Source organism: Mytilus galloprovincialis, chromosome 8 (assembly GCF_965363235.1).
Source record: "Mytilus galloprovincialis chromosome 8, xbMytGall1.hap1.1, whole genome shotgun sequence".
Lineage (NCBI taxonomy): Eukaryota > Metazoa > Mollusca > Bivalvia > Mytilida > Mytilidae > Mytilus > Mytilus galloprovincialis.
Window position 1 is genome coordinate 69062265 of NC_134845.1, and position 27565 is coordinate 69089829.

The following is a 27565-nucleotide window of genomic DNA, read 5'->3' on the forward strand; positions in this document are numbered from 1 at the left end:
CGTGCAGCAATCGCTATGGTATACGATTACATATGCTTGTTACAAATGATCATTATACCCGATTCAGCATGTCACTACTTGGAATGGTTATTAGCAAAGTGCAAACCCGAAGCCCTTTTTGTCTTATCTTCAAATCTTAAGCCATATACATAATGATGGCAAAATATTATCAAAAGTACGCGATGTTTTGTAAACCGGTCAGCCTTTCCATTCAAAGAGTCTACCACTACTTAGTCTAGGCGGAGGCATCTCATTCATATATTCCATTGTATTTTACATATATACTCATACAGTATGCGTAACAATAAAGAAGATCAATACGTAATTATAATTTTAATAATACAATAAACACAACTAATTCTTCTCATAACTTCAATTAGTAATTTGCTAAAAATTTAATAACCATCCGGCGAATAGGCTGAATTGGTATATTTATATTTAAGATTATACTGCATATGATGGTCTTGATTATCATTATTACTCGTTTCTTTCTTCTGTACTTGATGATCGTTGATCCGTTGTTGCGTTTTGTTACTGTCCTATATGAAAAAAAACTTGTATATGTATCATGAGTCTAGTGAAGAGGAGCCGTGAGGATCCTGTACCGGAAAACATCTTTAATTATCTTTAAGTAAGTAAGTATTAATTATGTACTTTTCACCTTTCTGATAGTTGATAACGAATCGGTCATATAAAAGGCTTAGAAAATTCAAAATAAATTATTCGTTTGATTTGTAGTGATATTGTAAGGCAGCAAAACGTGTATCCCAAAAATACATATCAATATTATATTACTATGCAAGGCGTCGCATTTATTCCAGCTTTAATAAAGATTTCCTTTACACTGATCACGATTGATTGATTAATTGATTGATTGATTGGTGTTAATGCTATTTTCAACACTATTGTGCTTTTTTATGGCGGTCAATTTTTACTTGCACATGTAGCTTGACTGACCACAGCGAGCCACAAACCTTAGTAGGAAAACTTTCAATTAAGATTGGAGTCGAGCTGAATTTGCACTCACAACTTATGTGTTAACTCGCTAGTGATACAGTTGTTTGACTACTTATAGCACTCGACCACCGTGGCATCACTTTAGTTTTAAAAACAATACAGACATACATATCTTTCATAGTATATACGTAACAATACTTTAGAAAATGCATTTCTGAAGCTGAATTATTAAATGAAGTTGGATAAGACGTAATACATTAGAGCAAGCAAATGCGAAAGATCAGGATGTAATAGGCAACTGCTTGTAAATGCACATGTATCAAACTATAAACAAGGTTCATAGTCATTGCATTACGATAGGAAAACACATATATACTAATTACCTTATCAAACTAAACTTTCAAAAATGAAAATGCACTTAGTTTTCTAAATATTGATAAATTGCTGTATTTGCATTTAGTTTTTATATGGATTTGAAAGAAAATACTTGTAACAGAGGATTTTCGGTTTATGTATTATTTATATCAACTTCAATGGGACATATTTTATAAACGTTGCATTTTGGTATGACCCAGTTTCTATTTAACCTTTGACCAATATGATATCTTATATACTCACATAATTAGAAGAATCAGTAGATAGTTTTGAATTCATGCGATTAGCGTTTCGTCGTTTCTGATATTTACGGTAGCCTTGTTTGACCTATAAAAAAAATATTAACTATAAAAACATATTACAAATTATATTACAGTGCACAAACATATTACAATCTTAATAAAGTTACTTGACAGATGTTTTTCGAATTTGTTATAGATTTATGGTTCGATATGATGTAATTGCCAATCAGATGCCTATGTACATGATACAATTTATGAACATATATCATAGAAAGAGGATGATACATGTAACATTAGGATCAGGTTTGCTAATCCTTCCGGAGCAGCTGAGATCATCTTGGTTTATGTTTATTTTAAAATGTGTAATTCGCGAAACAAAAAGGAAAGAATATCGAACCATAAAACACAGCTTGTACAGAGTTTATATTTTTTTATTTACACGCATCGATTATCATAATGATCGATCAATATTAAGTAATATAACATTTGAAACATGATTTATTTTTTATACGATGCTGTACATTGTTATTAACTTCCTAGACTCTTTAAAAAAAATAAAGCTGTTATATCAAGTTAACAACGTATAGTGGCTACAGAAACACGAGTTATAATAAGATTTCGCAAGAACATTGTTTACAAAAAACTGATATTTGAAATGTGCTTTTTTTCCTCATGAAAGCCCGATTAAAGCCTTGTTGGATTTCGCACGAATTGAAATAAGTGAGGTTGTCAACAACACGATATCAGTAGGTGTACCATCCTTGGAATTGTAAACTTCCCAACAAAACATGCCTTGTGTATATGATGAATGGTGAAATGATGTACGATGAAATAAAATTGAAACTTGCAATATCTACTAAAATTTAAATTCAAATGTGACAAATCTTGAGTAATTCAAATTGGAAAGTAAAAGGTCAAGGAAACCATGTATGGTACATGGTAAAATGGTATCTGACTTTTCGTCGAACGTTTGATTTCTATTGTTTAAAGGTAAATACCTGGATATTCAAGAAACAGTGAAAAACACATATAAAAAGGCCCTGTTTAAAGGAAAATGAAATTAAGATTACTTATCAAACTAATACATATGGTACTTACATATACCCATAGACAGGAATTACAATCGAGTGAGTTTTCCTATGTTAAAATGTTACACTATTGTGTCGGGTAAGGGTGAAGGTTGGAACCTATCAACAAGTTTAACTCCATTGCATTTATTCGGACCTGTCGTAAGCCAGTAACCGGATGTTAATAAGTTTTCGTTTCTTGATTTTTTTTTACATAAAAGAGGGACGAAAGATACCAGAGGGACAGTCAAACTTTTAAATCGAAGATAAACTGACAACGCCATGGCTAAAAATGAAAAGGACAAACAGACAAGCAAATGAAAACATGACACAACATCGAAACTAAAGAATTAACAACACGAACCCTACCAAAAACTAGGGGTTAGACCGTTGGTTTTCACGTTTGAATGGTTTTACACTAGTAGTTTTTGGGGCCCTTAATAGTTTGTTGTTTGGTGCGAGCCAAGGCTCTGTGTTGAAGACCGTTCTTTGACCTATACTAGTTTTAATTTTACAAATTGTGACATGGATGGAAAGTAGTCTCATTTGCAATCATACCACATCTTCATATATCTTTGTATTCGAGATGGTAGATATTAACAATAAAGGATACGACATTGAATGTTGTTTTCATTAAAGAAAACAAGAAGACAAACCTTCAACATATGGTTGTAAATGAGACAACACTGTTTCTGCGACCAGGTTTAATTAAGGAAGCTCGTTTGTCTTGTTTTGGAAGCTGTCTGTTAAAGTCTTATGAAATTTTAATTACTTTTTAATAGTTTTTGAAGACTTAAACTTGTCAATGATAAAGCTAAGAAAAGTCAAGAGAGAACATTTTCCCGCCAAAATTTTAATGGCTAATATCTCAAAAACAAGCACGGTGACCTAAATATTTTGTTTGCTCTTTTGATTCCTTTATTAATCCCCTATCAATATATGCTAGTGTTTTGAAAAGTTAATTGCTTTGAAACTGAGAAACCAGCTCCCTTAAAGTTAAAAACAACATGCATATGTCACCTTACATATTCTTGATTTTATGATCTTTACATAAACCAATGATTTGAAATATGACCTTTTTTTTGATTTTTGTCATTATAAAAGAAAAGTTTCAGATGTTCAATTATTGATGAAGTAAATGTTTTAAACGTTGTTTTGATGTAACCATACGTGATCATGCATGAACTCATGAGTGGCTATATTTTACTATTCAATTACCTTACTTTTGTTAAAATGTAGGTTTAGTTCACACTATCTTTGAAATATAATTGATTCGAAGATAAAAAGATTAAAGTATGCAGTACCTGTAGAGAGTTGAAAATTGCAAATAGGTATTGGAAAATGACCAGATCATCGTTCACAGAAAAAGCTCCTAGTACCCACGTTACTCCAAACAACGGCAAGATGACACATATACTTTTTAAACCAATCCTACGACAAAAACACCATACAAGTATTATGTCATGAAACATTAACAAAAATTTTCAATTTATGTAATGACATTTAAAACAAAATGTTAATATTTTTAATATATTAATCGCATGCTGTCTGAATTATCTGATATTTATATTATACAAATTTGTTGGTGATTTAATGTCATGAATATATCAATTCTCCTTTCGCAGTATTCTAATGTGAAGACTATTGATGATGCATAATTAAAAAGAATAATGATTCTTTGTAGATATGCATGTTTATTAACATTTCTTTTATATTTATAATAAATACAACACAATAGATTTAACAGATTCAATGTATATTCCAATTAAAGCATTAGCTATATCAAATATTTTAAAAGTGATGACAAATTTTGGCCAGCGTCTGATCCAGTGAGGTTTATTCACTTAAAAGAGTTGGGTATTTCTGTTAACCCTTTTCACTATAAATACTAAACTTACTTCGATTTCTCTTTAAGTGATTTAGCGGCAAGCCCTCTAGTGGTCATCATTTTATGAACAGTTAAAATGATTATAATAAAATTAATCTGAAACATGCGATATAAAAAATATTATCACACACGTTCGCAAGAAAAGTGTTCTGAATATTAGACTTCCGTTCTGCTTTTGTATGGTTTACTTAATCTTAATTTTTCTTAAAATAGATATGGACGCATATTTAACAAGTTGTTTTACTAGTATGATTTTTGCTTTTCTTCGATATTTGATTTTTATTGTTACGTCGATGTTGCACGTGCCATATAATAAAATTAGAAATTCTCGCATCTGTCGCTATAAAAAAAAAGAAGAAGACATAGATTAAACAGGTAAACGCTCTGCACAGATTGCATGATAGTTTGTTTTTGTTTAACAAACATATCATTGTGTTTTTGGTTAATGCTTTTCATCTTTATTTTATATTTGTATTCGTTCTTTCTTTTTATTTTAAGGAAAAAATGAATCATTTGCAAAGGTTGTGTACAACATATATTTGTAGGTCTATCAAATAACACGTAATTCATGAAGCCAGATTACAATGATCGAAAAAAATAGCAGTTTTATAATTTTTTTTTTCAACCCTATTTCCATATAGATATAGTGTAGTTCACCTTACATGAACAAACATTCTAACATGTTTAACCCCGCCACATTATTTATGTATGTGCCTGTCCTAAGTCAGGATCCTGTAATTCAGTGGTTGTCGTTTGTTTATGTGTTACATATTTGTTTTTCGTTCTTTTTTTTTACATAAATAAGGCCGTTAGTTTTCTCGTTTGAATTGTTTTACATTGTCTTATCGGGGCCTTTTATAGCTGACTATGCGGTATGGGCTTTGCTCATTGTTGAAGACTGTACGGTGACCTATAGTTGTCAATGTCTGTCTTTTGTGGATAGTTGTCTCATTGGCAATCATACCACATCTTCTTTTTTATATATTCGTACATACCATAATCACAAGTAATGCTGGTCCAATAAAAGCCCAGATAAGATTTGATTCAAGAGTTAACCAACAACTGAAATGATTAAAAAGAATATCTTTTGGTGTAAAAAATAAAATATATATGATCATAATTCAAAGGACAGTTTATGATGTATCCACCTCAAACGAAACACGTGAAAATCAGCAATTAAATTAATACATCTAAACAAGGATTTTATCATTTGTTAACCGTTTGAAATTGTCCTTATAGAACATGTCCAAGAGAAACCATCAGTTAAACCATTGTGGTGACGTCAGCCTATTCATTTGCCGTGATTCTTTTTCTAGAATCAACGCTTCCTAAATCCATCGCTGAGATGGACTCGCCAGATTATATTCTATTGTTTCCTTTGTGTGCCTAATATCATTAAGTTTGAATTGACTCATTTCCTGATTTGTGTTCACTAATAGAGATTATTAAAATTTTATATTTTCAATAATCTGGTTTAATTCAATCGAATATTTGTGTGGGTGCGTGGGTGTTGCAGTCTGTAGCTCATTGCAATATTCGGCATGGCCATAGATGGCGCTCGCAGCTTGAATCAGATTTTTGGAATTTCCGTATCAGCTTGAATTAGAATTTTGGAATTCCCGTATCGGGCACTTGTTAATTTGCTGTCGACTTGAAAGCAGGTGTTTCACAAATAAGTTAAACTATTTAAAAGGAAAAGAAAAGATGCCAAACAAGAGAAATGCCATAGGATCGCCATCCAGGGCCATGGGAAAGAAGAGAAGAACGGCTAACAGGACAGGCGGACAGAGAATGCAGAACGAGGAAATCCCACAAAAGAAGGACGGAGCTGGACGGAGAAGAACTGCCAAGAAAACACAAGGGGTCGGACATGTGGTGGCAGAAGGACCGGTGGAAACTACTGATTTCTCATCAGGTAATGAGTCGGAGGAGGATGCACGAGCGTTCCCCTCTTTAAGGCACGACCCGTTACACCAAAACTTTGAAATTGCAAATAATTCCATTGATTTCACTCCGTCTCAAGAATCTAGCATTCATGACACAGTGGGCGAACACGTGTCTTTTAAAATTAAGAAAACAATTTGGGAGGGAAAGTTTATTGAGCTTCATTCTCTTTTGAGAACGCGAAAAGCAATGGAAGAGGTGGACGAGGGCGATTTGAAATTAAAAAGGGGAAAAATTTGCATTGATAAAAGATCGTCGAGTGTTTATTTGTCCATAAATGAATGGACTTCAGCATTCATGGTTTTTATGAGTGTCTACATTGAAAAATACAGCACACGGGCACAGGAATTGTTAAAATATATGCGCGATATAAGACTAGCGGCAACGAGGTCAGAAAACTGGGCCACCTATGACGAGCTATTTAGGCTAAAAATAGAAAAGAATCCAAATTTATCTTGGGGAAATATACACGGTGAATATTGGCTATTACACATCACATCTCCCATAGTACAAAACTGTGTGTCAGTGCAATCAAAGGGTGATAGAACAAATACACAACATCCGCTAATCTGATGATTATAAATTCCTAACTGTCAGTATTAATTATAAGTCAAGTCAACTATAAAAGTGATAACGTATAATGTTAACATAATTTAACAATCCTCCCTCTTTTAATTAAGAAGATCAAGATAAACAAGATTAATCTCTAGTGAATGAAAGTAATAAATTCAATTTGCACTCAATTGAACTAAATAGCTACAAGTTTTACTGTCTATATTTTTAATGTTCAATTATGAAATCCTAAACCTACAGTGATATCACTACACTAACTTAACCACAAATATTTACAGTCATAATTATGTTTCTAATAAGTCTCTCTGGTGCCTTTCTTACTATTTCTGTGCGGTGCATAACGATAGTATCATTAGCATTTTCAACTGTTTTATTTTTGGTTATTTTAGTTTGTTCGGATTCATTGTTATTTTCAGAGTTTTCGGTATCGCGATTGAATTACATGTTGGTATTGTTATGAATTCAGTGTCAGTATCAGATATGGTAATTTTAAATATGTTTGGTATGTTTTTATTTTCCTGCGGTACGAATTCACGAATCTGATCAATATGTCTCTTCCATACTAAATCTCCAAATTGGACTTGATAAGTTACTGTTCCGAGTTTATGAACGATAGTTCCTTGTTTCCACTTGTTATTGTCTCTATAGTCTCTTTAAGATTTGGACTCCCTAATGGATGCAAAAAGAATATTTGTTTTTTACCATCTCCTCATTTTATTATTATTCTCTGTGGAGCTAATGATTTGACAGATTTAGAATTGACAGGGAATGGTTTAATTGAAAATGTAAAAATGGTCTACCCTACGTTACCAGGCTTTATTTAAAAAGGTTATTATAATATGGTCTTCAATGCTACAATGCGATACTGGCATGTTGCACCCTTGGATGCGGGTGCAATAATAGAACAGAACAGAAAAAGAGAAATTTAGTGGCCAAAAACTTTGTTACAGAAAATTGGGGTAAAGCTATATTACATGAGAACATTAAGGCGTGAAGTGTCTTTATACAGAACAAATGGAACTAATTTGTCACAAACTGGAAATCAGGTTTTCTTGAATAATATACAAGGGTGTGGGGGTTGAGTCTTTCATACGCACACCATAATCAACTTTTCCTAAGATTCAATAATGAAAATTTTGTGGAGGTGAGAACCCCTGTCAGATTTGGTAGCTGACTTGGGCTCTCATGTGGCGGTCCAGGGAGACTGGTAGTGATTGGGGGATTATTTCACTCGGCCCTTGCTCTGGGCCTGACAAGTTCTAAAACTTGCAGGTTTGGAAAATGTGGTTAGTGGTAACGGTGGTGTCTACAGATGGGTGACTCTGGGACCTCCTCCACCTCATCTTATAGAGGGGAGGCCTACACCTGCCAACAGGTGGGGCACTAATAACTGGAGCATTGGTAATACGAGTGTTTTCCCCGGTCACTCCCCATGGTAGGTGGTGGTGTAACCGTGTTTAACTACCAGGGGTTTTATGACACTATGTCAACATAGGTCAGCTGATAGCCATTGTGTATAGGTAATCGGTAGTCACCCTGGCGCCTCAACAAAATATTATAGAATACTCTGTAGCCAAAGTAATGCCACAAAGTAAAAATGTATATTCTAGTCATGAAAATGTAAATACAAGTTGGTGTAATAAAATGTATTTTTAATTCAAAGGATTGTTTTTGTATAAGTTGTAAATGAAATACAGAGGATGGAACTCTACACAAATGAGTAAAATATACAGAAAGTCTGTACAGTATTTGAATTTTGGTATTTGTGAATTACAATTAACAACACACAAAGAGAGACAACTCTAGTTTAATTTTTAACATATTTTAGAAAATACGTCAACAACTCTTGATCGTTGTTCTTCGTCTCATTGTTATTCGTTCAGTATTGATATAGGGTCTTCTTATATGAGTATTGCAATTAATAGAGATTATTAAAATTTTATATTTTCAATAATCTGGTTTAATTCAATCGAATATCTGTGTGGGTGCGTGGGTGTTGCAGTCTGTAGCTCATTGCCATATTCGGCATGGCCATAGATGGCGCTCGCAGCTTGAATCAGATTTTTGGAATTTCCGTATCAGCTTGAATTAGAATTTTGGAATTCCCGTATCGGGCACTTGTTAATTTGCTGTCGACTTGAAAGCAGGTGTTTCACAAATAAGTTAAACTATTTAAAACCCGCCCACCCTCCCTATGAGAATAGTTGCTGCTGTTTTTGTTTTATATTTTCAGGCACTTGTTTCCTGTATTTTATTTGAATATTATGGTTACCAGTATCCAGGCTGACCTTCATAGTATTGGACCAATACAGGATAATTTCGAATAAACTTGCGTTTCTATGAATTGGATATTTCAGTTATTCAGCACTTTTTAACATATTATGGACTATTGTGATTTAAGCATCCAGAATTAATTTTAGTTTTTAGTAATTAACAATTTTAATAATTGGAAAGAAAACAAGACACTTTTTAGAAATTAATCATCTTCTACTATCCTTAGACGCAGAGTCAATTTTGAATGGGGGGAGGTCCAGGGAGACTGGTAGTGATTGGGGGATTATTTCACTCGGCCCTTGCTCTGGGCCTGACAAGTTCTAAAACTTGCAGGTTTGGAAAATGTGGTTAGTGGTAACGGTGGGGTCTACAGATGGGTGACTCTGGGACCTCCTCCACCTCATCTTATAGAGGGGAGGCCTACACCTGCCAACAGGTGGGGCACTAATAACTGGAGCATTGGTAATACGAGTGTTTTCCCCGGTCACTCCCCATGGTAGGTGGTGGTGCAACCGTGTTTAACTACCAGGGGTTTTATGACACTATGTCAACATAGGTCAGCTGATAGCCATTGTGTATAGGTAATCGGTAGTCACCCTGGCGCCTCAACAAAATATTATAGAATACTCTGTAGCCAAAGTAATGCCACAAAGTAAAAATGTATATTCTAGTCATGAAAATGTAAATACAAGTTGGTGTAATAAAATGTATTTTTAATTCAAAGGATTGTTTTTGTATAAGTTGTAAATGAAATACAGAGGATGGAACCTCTACACAAATGAGTAAAATATACAGAAAGTCTGTACAATATTTGAATTTTGGTATTTGTGAATTACAATTAACAACACACAAAGAGAGACAACTCTAGTTTAATTTTTAACATATTTTAGAAAATACGTCAACAACTCTTGATCGTTGTTCTTCGTCTCATTGTTATTCGTTCAGTATTGATATAGGGTCTTCTTATATGAGTATTGCAATTAATGAATTATTTTTAAAAACTTACCTTTAATTTTTGTAATTTCTATATGCCTTCACTGGGAATCGAACCCGTCCATATGTTTTGTAACTTGTTACTGACATTAACATATCGAAAAAACCTCTGAGCTACCAATCGGTTACGATTTAAAAGTCTATTTTATATATATAAATGAATATATGATATACATCGGCACAACGGAAACACACGGCTTGTACCTTTATATATACATAATAGGTATTAATCGTATAGTATTAGTTGGTAGCCACGAGGTTTCGTAGTTAAAACAAATGAGTTAAAGCTAAGGACTTGTCTGTTTAGGTTCGAATCCCTGAATTCTCTTTGTTGCGCCAATAGTCTAGATTTCCAGTTTTTGTTCTTGTTTTGAATGTTACTGTGGATATTTTGTGTAAAAAAAAGCGATTTTGGTCGTTTATTATAGAATAATGGTTGGCTATTCCATATGTTTGAAACAAATCAAAAATGGATTGCATAATATTGGTCCATTTTTGTTTTATAAATTAATATTATATGATTTCATCTGTTTTACTACATAATTTCATAAATTTTAATTCGCAAATTCCTATGCTAGAAAATCGTGATATGTCTTGAATTAGGCTTATTGCTAGAAATTTCGGAAACATACTTATTATATGCACTATATATAATGTTTTTGTCGGGTTGTTGTACCTTTGACACATTCTCCATTTCCATTAAGATCAATTCAAATAGAAATAAGTTTGAATATATCTTATTTTGTAAAAACAGAAAACATTCGGATGCCTGATGATATGAAGATCTTTAAGGTCAGACGTGTTGTGTTATAATATATTTGTATTTTTTTAACAATTTAATTGTGATATCTTATTTATTGTAATGGATCATTTAACACAATACCATGGTTAATCAAACTCACTTACAATAACTTCTAATTAAGAATAGGCGTTAATTTTCAAAAGACATTATCACAATAGTAAAAGTGATAGATACAATGCATAAGCGTTCATTCATGAAAAACAAACCATTCGCCCTGCGGGCTCATAGTTTCTTTTTCAAGAATCAACGCTTATCCATTGTATCTATGTCACATAAACTATCATTGACATTGCTTGGTTATGCAAATTTCATACAATCTTAATTGGTTCTGTGTACAGTGCTAGGATTAGGTAAACAAGTATGCTTATTTGAAGCACAATCGCATCAAATATTAAACCTCAGGATTTGTATACGGTCCATTTCATTATAGTAGGCACCACACATTTCATTATCAGCATCATCAACATCGTCATCGTTGTTTAATGACTAATATACTGTAACTTTAACATATATACTTACAACTGTTGATTGCCATATCCTTTCAGTTTAGTCGAAGTGGCCGAAATCCCAACTATACCAGCAGGAACAACTTGAAATAAAGAATCAATGATATTTTGTATCATGCAAAACTTACTTAGAACTTAAGGTGATATCAAGAAGTCAACCTCGTACTATCAAATGTTATTTTAAAGCTTCATACTCCTGACAATTATGATTCTGAATAAACTTAACTATCATATTATTTTCATAACGCTGTGATACATTTTACATTCAATATTTAAGACAAATATATTTTGTTCCACTCTTTGTGATATTTAATTTTGTAACTCACCTCTTCTGGGGTTTTGCTGTCGGGTTTTTAAAGTTAAATGATTAATGCTCGGCAAACAGATATAGCCTTCAACAAAATTCAATCATAACAATTAAATGTTTGCAGTGACCTTTTCATTTCTCATCCTTGATAAGCAACCGGTAATTCAATTAAGCATACCAAATGAATCATCCTGCCTTTTTTGTTATTCTTTTATTTCAAAAACAAATATTTTTCTTCGTATCAAACATTTGCATGATTGTTCAAGAGTTTCAGCCATCGATTTTGAATTTTGTTGTTTTTTGTTTGATACTTACTCCAACATGCAGGTATTAGCTTATATACTATAGATCTTGTTGGGAAGATAATGACAACCATTCTCACTATATGAATACCCGCAGCCAGCATCAGAGCAAAGTCTGTTAGAAACATGTAATGTAAGGCAACCGCAATCACTGAACAAACTACCTTTAAATAAAATATATTAACAAGCATTACATATTGTTTGAAGATCACAAAGTTATCATATTGACATTTCCTATCTAAGTTTGGCCTTCGTGTTCATGATTTTAATAGAACTACACTTTTATAGTTATTTTCTACGTTATAAATTGTTGACAATCTCACTTTTTCCGAATTGTTCAAAATATTCCTGATGATTTTTAATCCTTATATATTGTACATGTATATGACTCTATGCTACAAGATTCAAAGTGGTCAATATGTACAACGAATTTGGGTTTCAACTGATTTGTGTATACTAACTTTCTATATCATTTTGCATTATGCTTGTTTTCACTTAGCAATTTGGAAATATGAATAACCCTAATTTTATACTTTGGTTTTTACTATCTTGTTTGGGACTGTTAGTCTTTTGCCGTTTTTTACTTTCTTGTAATGACGGCGTCAGCTTATCGTTGACTAATTTGAATGAATATTCTTTTCTTATAGTTCACCCTCCCTTTGTTTTAGTTTTGTATCAAAGCTTTCATCAGATAACTACTTTATGACTATTTTTGTTCTTACTTTATTATCTGTTCTTGTAATTCCAGCTAAGAATATGACATACGAAATAATTAATGCAACGCATAAGTTCATCAGTGTTTTTGTTCGATCATTTGCCACATAGCTACAAAATAAAATAAAATCACCTATCATTATACGGTTATGCATAATGAACAAATGTATTTATCATGAGCAACTAGTTGATGCATTATGCGAAGATCGACTTTCCTTTCAAGAACACTGACAATAGTCTTTATTTTAGGTAGGGCTCGTGGTGCAATGTCTCCAAAGTTTTAATTAAAGCTTTTTTTCAAAATGTCAAATGTCCTACACGTACGAATTTGATTGTACCTTCCAGTTGGTAGTTTCCGTATATCTTCAAAAATATCGTTCCTGAAACTAAATCGTAATTTTTGGGATATATTTTTAACCAATTCTTTGTAATTGTAAACTAGATACCTACACACAATGTACAGCAGAAATATTAACTGTTTGTTTTTTTCATTTAAAATAATTTCCTCAAATTTGATAGTTGCAAGGGCATCTTAAAGACAACTACATTATTTCAATTATATGTAACTTGACTTACTCCCATAGAACAAAATGAACGACAACTGTTATGACCAGGAACAAAATTGACACTCCACATCCAATGGCTGATATCATGCTAAGTGGTAATTGATGAGATAACGGCTTGAAAAATATTACATCTATATCAAATATGATTGCAAACTAGTATTAATATAACATAAAATGTTTAACGTAGAGTATCGATGTTTCGAAGTTGATTATGATAAGTAGATGGTACTCATATAAAAGAGATGAAAGGTAGTAAAGAGAGATCGAAAATCACAAAGTCGATGACAGATTTACAAATCCATTTTTAAAATATTTTTGTTCGCAAAAAAGATTTTGTTTCTCATAGGATTAATAGATTACATTTACTGTGATAGGCAAACTCTTTTGGGAAGTATGGTCTTCAACTTTGTATTTTTTGGCAAATTAACCTTTATGAATCGAGCGTCTAGCGTTTCAATTTTTTAGACTGATATTTTTACTGATATGACAGGAAACACAAGAAAAGATAACTAAATTATACCTACTGGCATACCTACTACCTGTGTTTCACAGGAAAGTTTAAACCTACCAAACCTACGCAAGATGCCTGTACCAAGTAATGGATAAACATATAAGTATAACTGCTAGTAGTCTGTTGTAATGTACATGATTTATATATAATTGTCATTTCATTTATATTTCTTTTGTTACATCTTCTGACATCGGACTCCGACTTCTCTTGAACTGAATTTTAATGTGCGTATTGTTATGCGTTTACTTTTCTACATTGGATAGAGGTATAAGGGGAGGGTTGAGATCTCATAAACATGTTTAACCCCGCCGCAATTTTGCGCCTGTCCCAAGTCATGAGCCTCTGGCCTTTGTTAGTCTTATGTGATTTTTAATTTTAGTTTCTTGTGTATAATTCGGAGTTTAGTATGACGTCCATTATCACTGTACTAGTATACATATTTTTTACGGGGCCAGCTAAAGGACGCCTACGCGTGTGGAAGTTTCTGGCTACATTGAAGACCCATTGGTGGCCTTCGGCTGTTGTCTGCTCTATGGTCGGGTTGTTGTCGCTTTGACACATTCCCCATTTCCTTTCTCAATTTTATGTCGTTACGCTAGTTGACATAGTCAGGCGCTTTTGTTTTGGGGAATTTCCTTGTAATTGTCTTTTCAAAGTGTATTATATATATATAATATATATAGGCAATTTAAACTTTTAGTATACAAATACTTATATATTTTAGAATAAATTATGTACATACTGTCTTTCCTGGACTCATCAATATGGCAAAATTAGTGGTGTGATTGTATTCACATGTCGTGTAAGAATCTGTAGCATCGACAACTCGTGAACCAAATGAGGACCAAGCTCCATTAACAGTATTTCTATAAAAAAAATAAACATGTTACAAATTATGTTATTATTGTTGTAAATATCTTGCGAAATAATATAATAGATAAGTGTATTCGAAAACGTCAAATAAGAGTTAACACTTTTTTTTATATTCGAGACGTCACTCATTAAATTAAAATGATGCTCAATAAAAAAATAAAGACAAATTCTCAACAACAAAATATAATACGTACAGGAATCATGTTAGTGACCACAGTTGGTCTCAAAAAATTATGAGTCATTTGAAATAATAATAATCTGCTTAAGAACATGTAAGTTTGTGGTTTGTTGAGATGGTTCATAAGTTTTTCTCGTTTTTTATGTAGATTAGACCGTTGGTTTTCCGTTTGAATGGTTTTACACGTCTAGTAATTTTTGGGGCCATTTATAGCTTGCTGTTCGTTGGGAGCCAATGCTCCGTTTTGGAGACTGTAATTTGTACTATTCAAGTGGTTTACTTTTATAGATTGTGACTTGGATGGAGAGTTGTCTCACTGGCACTCATACCACATCTTCTTATTTCTTGTAGTATTTTACATCGTTTTGCTGGGTTTTTTAAGACACCTGTTTATGTATAAATATGTTAAGATTTAAGTAACAGTTAAGTGGTACCAAACATATTTTCCCTATGTGATGTAGTGGTATGTCGTAGCCTACTTTATGATGTGCATTATCAACATTGCTATAGTCGATCGTCTTACATCCAACTCTTTTTTTTTTTGGTATTCAGTAGCTCCATTTACCACCATTACAAATGCCGTTGCTGTCACTTAGAATTTTATACTTACGGTGCACTAAAATCCCAGAATCCACAAAAAGGTCTGGAATAGTCTCCCTTGTAAAACAGATTATCAAAAGTAACAATGGTGTAGTCTTTAAATATGAGTCATGGTTTCGTTTTCTGCAGTTTTGTCATGTGCTATGTTTTAAAATGTATATGCAATATGTGTAATATATGTTTATATTTTGTATCTTGGTGTTAATACTTTTATATGTGAATGGATATTACAATATTAAATAGAAAATAAAAAAAAAATCTCTCGGGAATAAATAAACAAATTTTAGCTTTAAATGCATATTCACTAATATTTCGTCAAGACTATAATGCGTTCAAATAAGTTCGCATGCTAATATATATTTGTATAATATTCCAAAAAATCAGTATCTACCGGAAAATATGATGAAAAAAAACCTTAGAAATTAAAGTCGAACACAACTCACAAAAGATTAATAAATAATAATAACTTCTACTTTGAACATTTATTCATATTTTAATTAACATGCTGCATGTGCTGTAGATTCATTTACTTTCGTTGGTACCAATTTTCGTGGATTTATACAGTCTTGTATTTTCTTGAATATTATTTCTCGAGGGTTCTGTCAATGTTTGCATATTTTCTTACACACAATTGATTACCAATGAATAAGGTTGAATTCACTATGTATAAATTATTTATAAAACAAAGTATCTTTTTATCAAACATCGTACATGCATAATTATTTTGTGCATCAATACAGTTTCACAAACAATATATGAAGTGAGTTGTAACACTAAAAACTAAAAGTAAAATATCCAATCAGAATAATGTAACTTACCAAAATGTGATCGAATTTTATTATTAAGGAAAAATTCGAACAAGATCTTCCATGAATCGTAAAATCAGCTATAATAGAATTAACATCATAACTCCCATTAAAAGACTGCAGTTTCCTGTAAATTAGATAATAAACGTTACGATTGATTGGTATTTCCCAACATGATTAATACACGTTGTTAAAGCAAAGCGGTCATTGTTTTGGAAGCTCGAGAGCCAAGCAAGAATCATTAAACATCGATAGGACTTGAATCATTAAACATCGAAAGTACTATGATATCAAGATCTGATTCGATTTAGATGTTTTACTACAAACATGGAACAAACAGGAAAGTATAAAGTAGACAAAAATGCATGTTTGATATTCTAGAGAAAGCATCAGTGTATAAGATGTCACCTTATAGTCTTCTAGTTGTTGCAGTTCACCTAGTGATAATTGTCTATATAGTTAAAACTGAATGATAAAAGAGACCATCGATTATACTTTGATTTTATAAATCTGCAACTAAACAAATGTAACTTACCCATTTAGTAAAAGATACTCAGGGAAAAGCCTCGAAATATTTCTATAGAATGCACTGCTATATCCCGTCAAACCTAAACAGAAAATACATTGTACTTAATGTCTAGCACCTTTTTTTTAATCGATATTTACGTATTGACAACTATTTGTAATATGAATGTACTGATATATATACAGGTGGTCGTGTGGTCTAGCGGGACGGCTGCAGTGCAGGCGATTTGGTGTCACGATATCACAGTAGCATGGGTTCGAATCCCGGCGAGGGAAGAACCAAAAATTTGCGAAAGCAAATTTACAGATCTAACATTGTTGGGTTGATGTTTAGACGAGTTATATATATATATATATATAGTCATTCGAAACTATTGCTCACCATAAGTTTTGCCCCTAATATAGTGATATATTGAAATGTTCACATAATTCTTATACATGCAACATAAGTAACCCTTTGGAGATTTAATTCCTTGAAACACTTGTTATGTTGATTGTGTATTGCTGTGTTTCGTCTTGATGTTTATGCGTCACTGCATTGTTAATATAATTAAACTTTCAGTCAATATATTAGTACTATAGGGTCATTGCATGAATATTGGGGAATATTGTCCCGAGTAGAATTTTATATTGCACGAGCTTGCGAGTGCAATATATGTTCTACGAGGGACAATATTCCCTAATATTCATGCAATAACCCTTTTATTGTATAGCAATATAATATTTGAAAGAAAAATTGGTTTAAACTAAGATTTAAACGTTGATGACGTCATGAATTTTGAAGATTTATTGCACTAGTGCAATATTAGAATTTATTGCACGCTAACTTTTGGTTACGTTCTATGGGAAATATTATATTGCTATACAATAAATCGTTTTATAGTGTAGGTCGTCGTTTGTCAGCGTTATACGGTAACGGCTTATCTGTAATATCTCAATTACCCGTGTCATTTATTTCAGAACTGCTGATTCAATTACATATAGATAGAAACTATACAGTTTGACATGATGCATTTTGTATTCAATTGTTTGAGGTTCAATGTTATAAAGATCATTGACATTATTCTACAATAAATGATAGCAACGTCTTTTTGAACTTAACAATTGAAGTAATATGCAATAAATATGAACACAAATCATTACATGTTTTGGCCTACAGTTAAGATATAAATCGAGGAGTACATGATATGCCTTTTGGATTAACACATCTAAAACATAGCATACTTTAACTCCCTCCCTTTTTTTACATGATGTTTCATTATCCGACAGTTTTAATTGTGCAATATAAAATAATGGCTACCTTATAAACGTAGCATAACATTGAGAATGGAAATGAGAAATATATCAAAGTGACAACAAACCGACCAAGAAACTGAAAATAGACCAATGTGTTTTCAACGCAGTGATATTATCATGCACACAGGCCGGACGCCAAATGACTTGTCAACTAAAATATATACTAGTTCATAAGAAAGACTTATTGATGTTTTAGACTGACAAATTGACAAGTATCACAATTCAGTTCAATTGCACACGAAACTTCATCTATGACCGCACCATTGAATAGACATATTTGTACAAAATAAGTAAGTGATAAATAATCAAAAAGAAAGTCATTCCTTGTTCGATAAAACAATACCGGTCATGAGTTCGTCAATCGTCTGGCGTACTAAATTATAATCCTGGTACCTTTGATATCTTATTATATTGAATGTATAAGCGTTCCTGTTTGGTGTTTAACTAAAACACGTTTTGATAGGTTTGTTTTGAAACTGTTCTTTGCTTGAATCAGTAGTAGTTACTTACCTTTACATCTGTTCGTCTTCAGTTTAATTTCAGTCGCAGAATCTGTTATCCAGGAATCAGATATTTTCGAACGATCAGGAACAGTTATCTCATCCGAACTAGCCTTCCCTACTTCAATTACTGAAATAATTGATTAAATTTGAATTACAGATTATTGGACTATACATAAAATCATAATAACACTTTCGAATAATATAGACAAGGATTATTGTTATATTGTATTCTGTTTGGTTTTATCAATCTAAGTCTTTATGTGGTTGTTTTTGTTTACAGGCACGACGGACAATCGATACCTAGATACCGATGATTGTTGTGAATGCTACGTACACTATACGTTCAAGCTTCTTGTTGACAATTAGAATCAATTTCTAGTAAGTAAAACATGGGTTTTCTTTGTATTCCACCTGTTCTCTTTTTAACACTTTTACTTGTGTCATTTTAAGTTCGTATGCTAATTTGGTGAGTAGAGATGATGTCTTTAAATATTGGATATATATATATATCAGACGGATACAATGCAAGAGAGAAATAACGTTATAAATTGATATTGCATTGTCGATAATTTGTATAACATGTGAGTATTTGAACATCTCATTATTTGTTTTCTTTTTTTTTAAGTGCAAGTGTATTCTAAGTTTATAACAGTGTTTCGTTAAATAGGAAGGCAATTACACCCATGGTAAAATACATACCAACATTTTCTTTTTCAACGATTATTGAAAATTTACCGTCTATAACATCATTAAACGCATCATTGTACTCAGTAACTGAGTTTACAAGTGAAGTTACACCACCGGATCCCTGGTAAAAAAATATAAGTAGAACATTGATTAAATGTCTGAAATATATTTGCACCTCTCACCCTCTTGTACAAAAGAAGCAATCAAATGAATTTAACTTCCGGAGCAGACAAGTACATCGCCCAGTTTTCTGAAGGTTTTCTTTTGGGAAAATTATCTTAGGAGTTAAGTTCTACTTTTTACTAATTTGATTTGTTTTGTTATTCAAAGTACTAGCTATCCCTTGAAATCATTTTAATTCATTTTCTCTGTTCAAATCTATGGTCTTTAGATTTCTTTTGTGTCCATGGCGTTGCCATTCTTTATTCAAGTGTAATATTCTTCTGATATCTTCTGCCTATTTTGCAGTCACATTTATCATTTAAAGATTATATTTGGATGCACAATTTATATGGTTGGAGATCGCGCGCAGAAATAAGAAAATGCATACCTCTAATAATCAAGAACTATAAATGCGTTGCTTTCAATATCAGCATGATAGTTACATGTTAGGGTTATCAGAAAATGTGATATCACAGACTATCATTTATTCCAGAAACCTGGATTCACTATGTAAAATTATGACATATAGAAGCGTAATCATCAATGTTCGGATGTTTTTAGCATGTTTAGTACATTTAATTATTTGGATTCAACTAATCACCGCATTCTTGACTCTCAAATTATCATGGACTAGCATTTCTGTTTAAGGTGAAAATACCCCCCCCCCTAAAAAAAAAAACAAAAAACAAAAAACGTTTGAAAATTATAAACTTTGTTTTAAGAATAGCATTGGCAAAAACGATTAGATGCATTCATGTCTTAATATATAATAATAACCTCATTGTTGAGTTCTTCCCATGACTGATGATTACTATCATCTAGTAAGTTGTCGCAAAGAGAACCAAATATCTGAAATACAAATAACAACAGCTTTATACATTATGATAAACTGTGTGCTACAAAATTTGTTCAATTCCAAATAACTATTGAAATGTTTAAATAAACACATTTCCATAGATTCTAAGATTTGGTAAGAAAGTTCGGCTTTGCCAGTAAAATTCGTAAATGAACCCGGAAAATCAAATTCTTATTTTTACGGTGTTGTTATTGAAAGATCCATGTAAACAATCCTTTGAACACATCTATTCTTAAATGTGTTCAATTTAACAGTACAGTAGCAAATATCATTTAAATCGGCATTAACGTTGACGTTTTTGATTGAAAAGTTAAAACAATATTAAATATAAGTTGCTATTTATGTACAGTTATGACATATTACAATAAACCATATCGATACTATTCGTCGTTATTTTTCACTGCCCAAATTCACGCTGTGTTTCACATCATTTGCAGTTTCAAATTTGTTTGATATATACAGATTATTGATTTAGTCTGGGAGATCAAATTGTATTTATTAAAAATAAACGGCATTGAACTACGAGTACTCTTTTTGAAGTCCTTTATATTCAATGATTTTTGTGTTTCTTGAATGGACCATTTTGTGTATCCAATTGCAACAAAGTTGTACGTAATTTTTCTGTTTTGCGTTGTAATACACATGTCCCAGGTTAGAGGAATAGAGCGCTTAAAAAGGTATTAAATCCTGCAACATTTGTATATGGATGTACCAAGTCAGTAGAGTGTACGAATACCGTTGTTTTTGAATTTGCGTACACCATTATGCCTTTGAAAATATAATGTTATTATGATTTCATGGTTTAACTACCATTTTTTATGCACGTGATTCAGTTACAATACTATTGTATATAATTCGAACTATCTGGAATAATAGTGATACATGAAGGTTTAGTTTGCATCCTGATTCTATATATTATTCCATATGAACACATCTAAAGGATTATGTATTACATGCCTTACTAACCTGTAGTTGATCAAATGTGAGTTTGTCCTTGTGTTCAGCCACATACTTGGCAATATCATTCAGTACATATGATGATGTAAGCAAATCACCAGAACGTAACCTATTATTTTCTTTTGTTATATTTTCTAATTCTTCTAATATAGTGCTCACTAAAATATCGGCACTGTCTCCAGATAACAGCTTAGCAGTCTAAAACATCAAACGTTATAAGGACATTGTATTTCGTTTGTTTAACAAAGATTCAAAATAAAATATTCGAAGAAACATAAAGAAGAACGTTGATAAAATAGCAATATATTATATCTATATTCATTAATGATTTCCATCGCAAGCTCATTCCTGTCTGCAAATAAATAAAAGATTAAAGTATGTCGAGTGCGACATGTGACGCCAAAAAAATTACTTATCAATCAAAACGTGAACTCAATATTTACAACACAATTGTGTATGCAAGGAAGACATGTAGACACAATGAATACGTAATGCTTCCACTACAAAGTTGCAGAACTAAAAGACTATAATTTTATATAGAAATAGAAGACATTGAATATTATTCAATGAGAAACATATCTAAGAACCCTGCTACATTAATACACAAGAAAAAGGAACATGAACCATGTTCAATCAAATTCGATGAAAACTGTTTGTAAATGAACAATAAAATAAACAATTTTTAGCCACTTTGTTGTGTTTACAAATACTAAAACTAAAGACCTCCTAGTATTGTTATATTGTGGATCGAACCATTTGATAGTATTTGATTTGAATTTTGTCGTAATTGATTGTAATGTTTGATTGTGTCCAGTATGTATGACGTTCTAGAAATAGACTAATACAAGGCTATGTGTATGTTTATTGTGTGTTTTATTAAGACTTTCTTTGTGACCAATAGGTTTATTCACATTGTCTTTTAGTGTGCCTTTTATCGTTAAACGTCTTCAATGATTTAATAAACCCTTTCATCAACAATTGGTGCTTGAATTAAAGACTGATTTTTATCTTATTTCGGATACAAGTGTGAGAAGAAGGTGTGTCAATTGTTTATGGTGGTTCACTATTTGTAAGGCTAAAATAACATATCGAACAAAAGAATGACCTACAATTCTCGCCTTTAAATAATCTTCAATATTGGGCTTTTTAACCTCTAAATTTAACAGATATTGATGATATAAAAGTGTTTCATACTTATCAACAATTAGCAAGATACTACTGTTATACAGGTATATATAACAAAAATGCAAAGTCTGTGATTTCAATTATAATGGACACACCTAGTGATACATTGCTTGAATATATATTTATCTTTTATATTTATATAAGTATTAAGTATTAATCGTTCATAAAAAGCTATCTGTAGAATACAGCAATCTAATAATTTGTCCAATAAACCTTTTTCATTTACTAACAGTTTGTTGTATTTTTTCTCGACAATAAGAAATAAGTCAAGAAAAGCGATATAATTAAAGCCTTACTAACTGTAGAAGATAATTATGCATGTGTAATATTATACAATCATTTGATCATTTAAACTGAATGCTCGCAACCTATCATTTGACAATAGATATACACACTTGTTCTCAGTGAAATCTTTTTTTTTAAAACAAAAAAGAGTTTAAAATAAAAAAAATACCTAACCAGAATAATCATGTGGAAGAAATCTTAAAAGTTAAATACCGTTAGAACTAATTAAATGCAACACATTGTAGCTGGAATACTATCCTTCATACTGCCAATCATCGACAGACATTTTGTTTATCTTATCATGTGTATTTACTCTAGCATTGACAGCTTAATAATATGATTCATTTCTTAAAAGTACTTTCAAGTCACTTAACACTGAATACATCGCTACATGTACATACGGTCTTTTTAACTTTGTGTTTACATATATACTTTCAGATGCACAGTTTAATTACTATTACATTTTTTTACAATATATACTGTATTTTGATGATCAGCAATAGACGATTTTAATGATGTCTTACCCTCTTCCACTTAGCAGAATTGTGTTTTTTTATTTGATTTAATTTATTAAAAAGACATCATAAAATTAAAGTGTGTAATCTGCATGAGTACCTACCAGATATCGGCACCCATTTAAGTGATACATTTTTTTGTTTTATACATGTATCTTATTTATTAAGTTAGATAAAGATGTCTTTTATAGTTCAATACCAGTACAGCGTTTGAGAAAATATCAAACACATACATGTACCATTTATGAAAATATACAATTTGTTAGTATAATTACCAGTGTTCGCAGATGTTGTATTGATTTACTTATACAGTTGGTGTAGGTCGGTTCCTCCCACTTTCCCTCGCTACTGCAGTATCTTGAAGCATTACCCGTGTATTCACCGGTGCAGGCTACGGTAGTGAGTGTTTTTTCTGGTGTTATACTCCATGTTGTGTTAAATTTGTCCACATTTTCACTACAAAGATTCGTCGAATCTACAATAAGTAGAAAGTACATTAACAAAAATAACGAACTTCAAGTAAAATATAAGAAAGGGGGAAATATTTTTTTTTTATATTAATGTGTCAAAGTCATCTTGAAATTTAATCAACTCATTTATATCTATATGTAAATAGAGAAAAAACAGCATGTAAATAAGTGTGATTAGTATATAATACGTTAACATTTTTTGATATTTCAGATTTTAAAGAATTCTTTGCCAGAATGTGTTTTTTTATTATTTCCTTTAAAGCATTGTCGAAACAAACTTTTATTGAAGTTGATTAAATTTCTAACCAATAGGTTAGTATTTAAACCCTACAATCAACTTCATTAATTAATCATTTCTGTTTGTTTTAAAGTTTATACTATATTGAAAATAACCCATTTTATGACGCATACCTATTAGTATTAATCAATGTGTGTTCTTGAACATGATCTCATTAGGAATAACCATGACTTTTAAAATTTGTAGTGGTAACATACTCTCAAGTAAATATGAACTTTTAGGGTTATATTTATATGGATATTAAAAGATGTGGTATGAGTGTTAATTAGACAAAACTCCATCAAAGTCACAACTTGTAACTAGTTAATCATTATAGATGAAAGTAAAATCTTCAACATGGAGCCTTTCGAGCAGAAAGCTATAAAGGGTCCCAAATTGACAAGTGTTAAAAATTCTAACAGGGCAACTAAAGCACCTATATCAATATACAAAAGTGAATAGCCAGAATGTAAAAAAATGTTTTAAGTATTGAATACATAACAAATTCTTGTCTTTTCAGATAAAAAGTGTTTTTTTTTAAATCCTACAAAGCATTGTCGAAACAAACTATTATTGAACTTCACACACTTTCAACCAATAGCTAAGTATTAAAACCCTATAATTTCATAGTTTAACCTATATTATGTCTTATTCAGTATTTACCTAAATCTTTAAATATGTTGTGTAAATAATTTCAAGAGTCATCTTTATAACTCCTCAGTAAATCTATATTTTACAATGATTTTATGTTTGACTGTTGATTTTCTTTCTTTTTAGGATTTGAATTTTGAATCTTGAAAAAATAAAATTCCTTAATTTAAAGATAGGCTTAAACAATATGATGCTCCTTTGTCATTCTCAATACAAAATGAAGCAACACAAGTGATGTATTACTCTTTCAAATAGTGCCTTTTTATACATTACCCTTTAAATTATTAACTAGATAGTGGTGTGATGTACTTTACAATCTTTTTTACTATCATCAATATTTGTCAATCGGGTCACTAAGTGAGAAAATAAACTTTGTTCAAAGGCTTGAAACTGTTACGGTGTAACCGCCTTTAGTTAGATGTATCATGCGATAGCCCTATACAAACCGCCCTATTCAATTGACGTACCTCTCTTAAAACAATAGATTGTGTGAAAATTATCTGTTACAAAACGCGTCGGTGCATTTTGTATCATTTAAAGGGTCTATTGAGTTCAAATACGACGTTTCATACTAAAACGTCACAAAAAGCACCATGTGTGTAAATAAAGCTGTTGCCTACAAAATGATTCTTACAAGCATTTAAGACGTACACAAAGAGGTTTATCAGTCTTCGTATAGCTTGTAATACTGTGAATGTTCTATCGCAAGCAAACTCTGCAACGAATCTCGTTAAATGAAAATTAAATATGTGTTAGCAATAATAATATATTGTCATAGACCACGATATTTACTTTTCATACACTACAAAATACAATGCACTTATATCAAATAATGTCGAATGAAAAAAAAACATACGGTGTCATGTGAATCAATCACAATATAAATTACAGCTTAAAATGAATATAGTCATTTCATTTCAAAATAAGGATTGTAAGAATACGCTAACCATGTCAATATTACAGATATACTAAGTATACTCACTTGTCACGTATACAGTTATACATTTCTGTTCGGAAGCTTGACTGCAATATAAGGCAACGCATTCCAAAAATTTGAAATTAATTTGTGAAATAGGAAACACGCCTTATTGTTTTGTTTGCTTAAATTATAATTCTTCAATAAACAGTATGGGACACTCTACGAGTCAACATGTGTATTATTTATACAGGAGTTACGAACCTTGTATAATAAAAAAAACTGACGATTCAATAATGACATACACAATTTAAACGTGCATATTATTTCAATTTCATGTAATAGCAGTGTAGTTTGATATTGGTTGAATAGTAAAATTTGTATAATGTATATGATTTCCTCGTGTATTTTAAATCAACAAGTTAAACATGAAATAATTTTGTCAATATAATACCATGTATTCAATCTGTTATACACTACCTTTAATTTCATAATAACATGAAGATGTGGTATGATTGTCAGTTTGGAACTCTCAAAGAGAGACCATATAACACAGAAAGTAAAAACTATAGGTTACCGTACTGCCTTTAACAATTAGCAAAGACAATACTGCAGAGTATACTGTAAAATGAATCGATATGACAGGTGTTAAACAATGCATATAATACATTTCAGAATTACTTTTTCACTTAAAATACATAGGAACAATGAATGTAGCGAACAATAAGACAAAAAGATACATGATCAAATAAATAAATATACATAATCAATAAAAAAAAAAAAATAACACGTCAAATAAATGGATGTTGCATACATATGATCATCAAAAGCAGATGTTTTGAACTCTGTTTTTTCCGCGCATTTATACTTTTGTTTTTTTCGCGCATTTATACTATTGTAATAAATAGTACAAATGTCATTACGATACCATTTAGTACCCTTTGAACATGCAACTCTATCTATATGTGTTAAGGGGCATTGGTCATGTACATTGGTTCATAGAGATATCTGACAAAAAAGGGATATTATACATAAAAATTCTCTTAATAAATATTATTTATGCTGTCCATCAAGTGTACTTTTCAACTAAATGTTGGAAAGAAATGTTGTTAATGTTATCATGGAAATATTACCTTATACTATCTACAGCCGTAAAACATATTCTATGACTCCCAATATCCCTTTCTGTAGGCGTCCATGTGACATTGACATACCATCGGTCGTTTGATGTCCCATACCTTAACAACTTCGACTTAGATACTTCTTTCGGGGTGAGAATAATAATTTCGGAAATTCTTAAATACATTAGATGAATAATAAATAAAAATAATGTATTAATAAAAAATAAAATTGCAGCAATTTTAAAATAACAAATCCACAACATGACTTTTAGCTTTATGAACAACTTCACAAACCAAAAATGTTAAGTTAAAAATTAATATGAATAAATGCAGAAACACTAAACGAGTGTACGCTGCAACATAGACAAGTTAAAGTCCCTTCACCTCCGTATGTACTTTTTTATATATCTATGTTGGCATTTAAGTGGGCGTTTTTCATTGCCAGTGTTTCAGTCCATGTTGCTTCTTAAATGATGAACACTGTCTGCATAAGGTTATGCCATGTGCATGTATATGGAGTACATTTATATTCAAATGAAAAAGGTAATATTAGGAAAACAACATGTTAAGTTAAAACAGAATAACGAACACTATTGTAGTAAGTCAATTAACTGTACATTAAAATTGTGTTTACCTTCCAATTACATAAAAACATTAAAATATGAAAGCAAGATGTGTTTG

At 31.4% G+C, this 27565-nt stretch overlaps 1 protein-coding gene across 4 annotated transcripts; it reads right to left on the minus strand.

Moving 5' to 3' along the window:
• Positions 1–318: 318 nt before the first annotated feature.
• Positions 319–27100, minus strand: LOC143042455 (adhesion G protein-coupled receptor B1-like). Of its 4 annotated transcripts, none has more exons than XM_076214750.1 (21): positions 26897–27100; positions 25830–25870; positions 23725–23924; positions 21474–21662; positions 20429–20500; positions 19538–19610; positions 18810–18929; positions 17014–17086; positions 16491–16605; positions 15683–15729; positions 14764–14887; positions 13521–13624; positions 12953–13055; positions 12244–12394; positions 11635–11704; positions 5525–5591; positions 4540–4625; positions 3946–4072; positions 2573–2614; positions 1576–1659; positions 319–539 (listed from the first exon to the last, which is right to left on the minus strand). In XM_076214750.1, the coding sequence occupies exons 1-21, from the start codon at positions 27067–27069 to the stop codon at positions 396–398; spliced, it is 2205 nt and encodes a 734-aa protein (XP_076070865.1). In that variant the 5' UTR covers positions 27070–27100; the 3' UTR covers positions 319–395. The 4 variants fall into 4 exon arrangements, 3 of the variants coding, with proteins under 3 accessions (XP_076070865.1, XP_076070864.1, XP_076070867.1); XM_076214749.1 differs by having other exon boundaries at positions 19502–19610; XM_076214752.1 differs by lacking the exon at positions 2573–2614 and having other exon boundaries at positions 19502–19610.
• Between the last annotated feature and the right edge of the window lie 465 nt (positions 27101–27565).

Excerpts from the sequence above, each read along its gene's own strand:
- LOC143042455 (XM_076214749.1), bottom strand. The coding sequence starts at position 27,069 with ATGTATTTAAGAATTTCCGAAATTATTATTCTCACCCCGAAAGAAGTA. Across the intron at positions 25,871-26,896 it reads ACGGCTGTAGATAGTATAAG|TCAAGCTTCCGAACAGAAAT; the intron begins GTAATATTTCCA and ends CTTATATTGCAG. Across the intron at positions 15,730-16,490 it reads TAAAATTCGATCACATTTTG|GGAGACTATTCCAGACCTTT; the intron begins GTAAGTTACATT and ends CTGTTTTACAAG.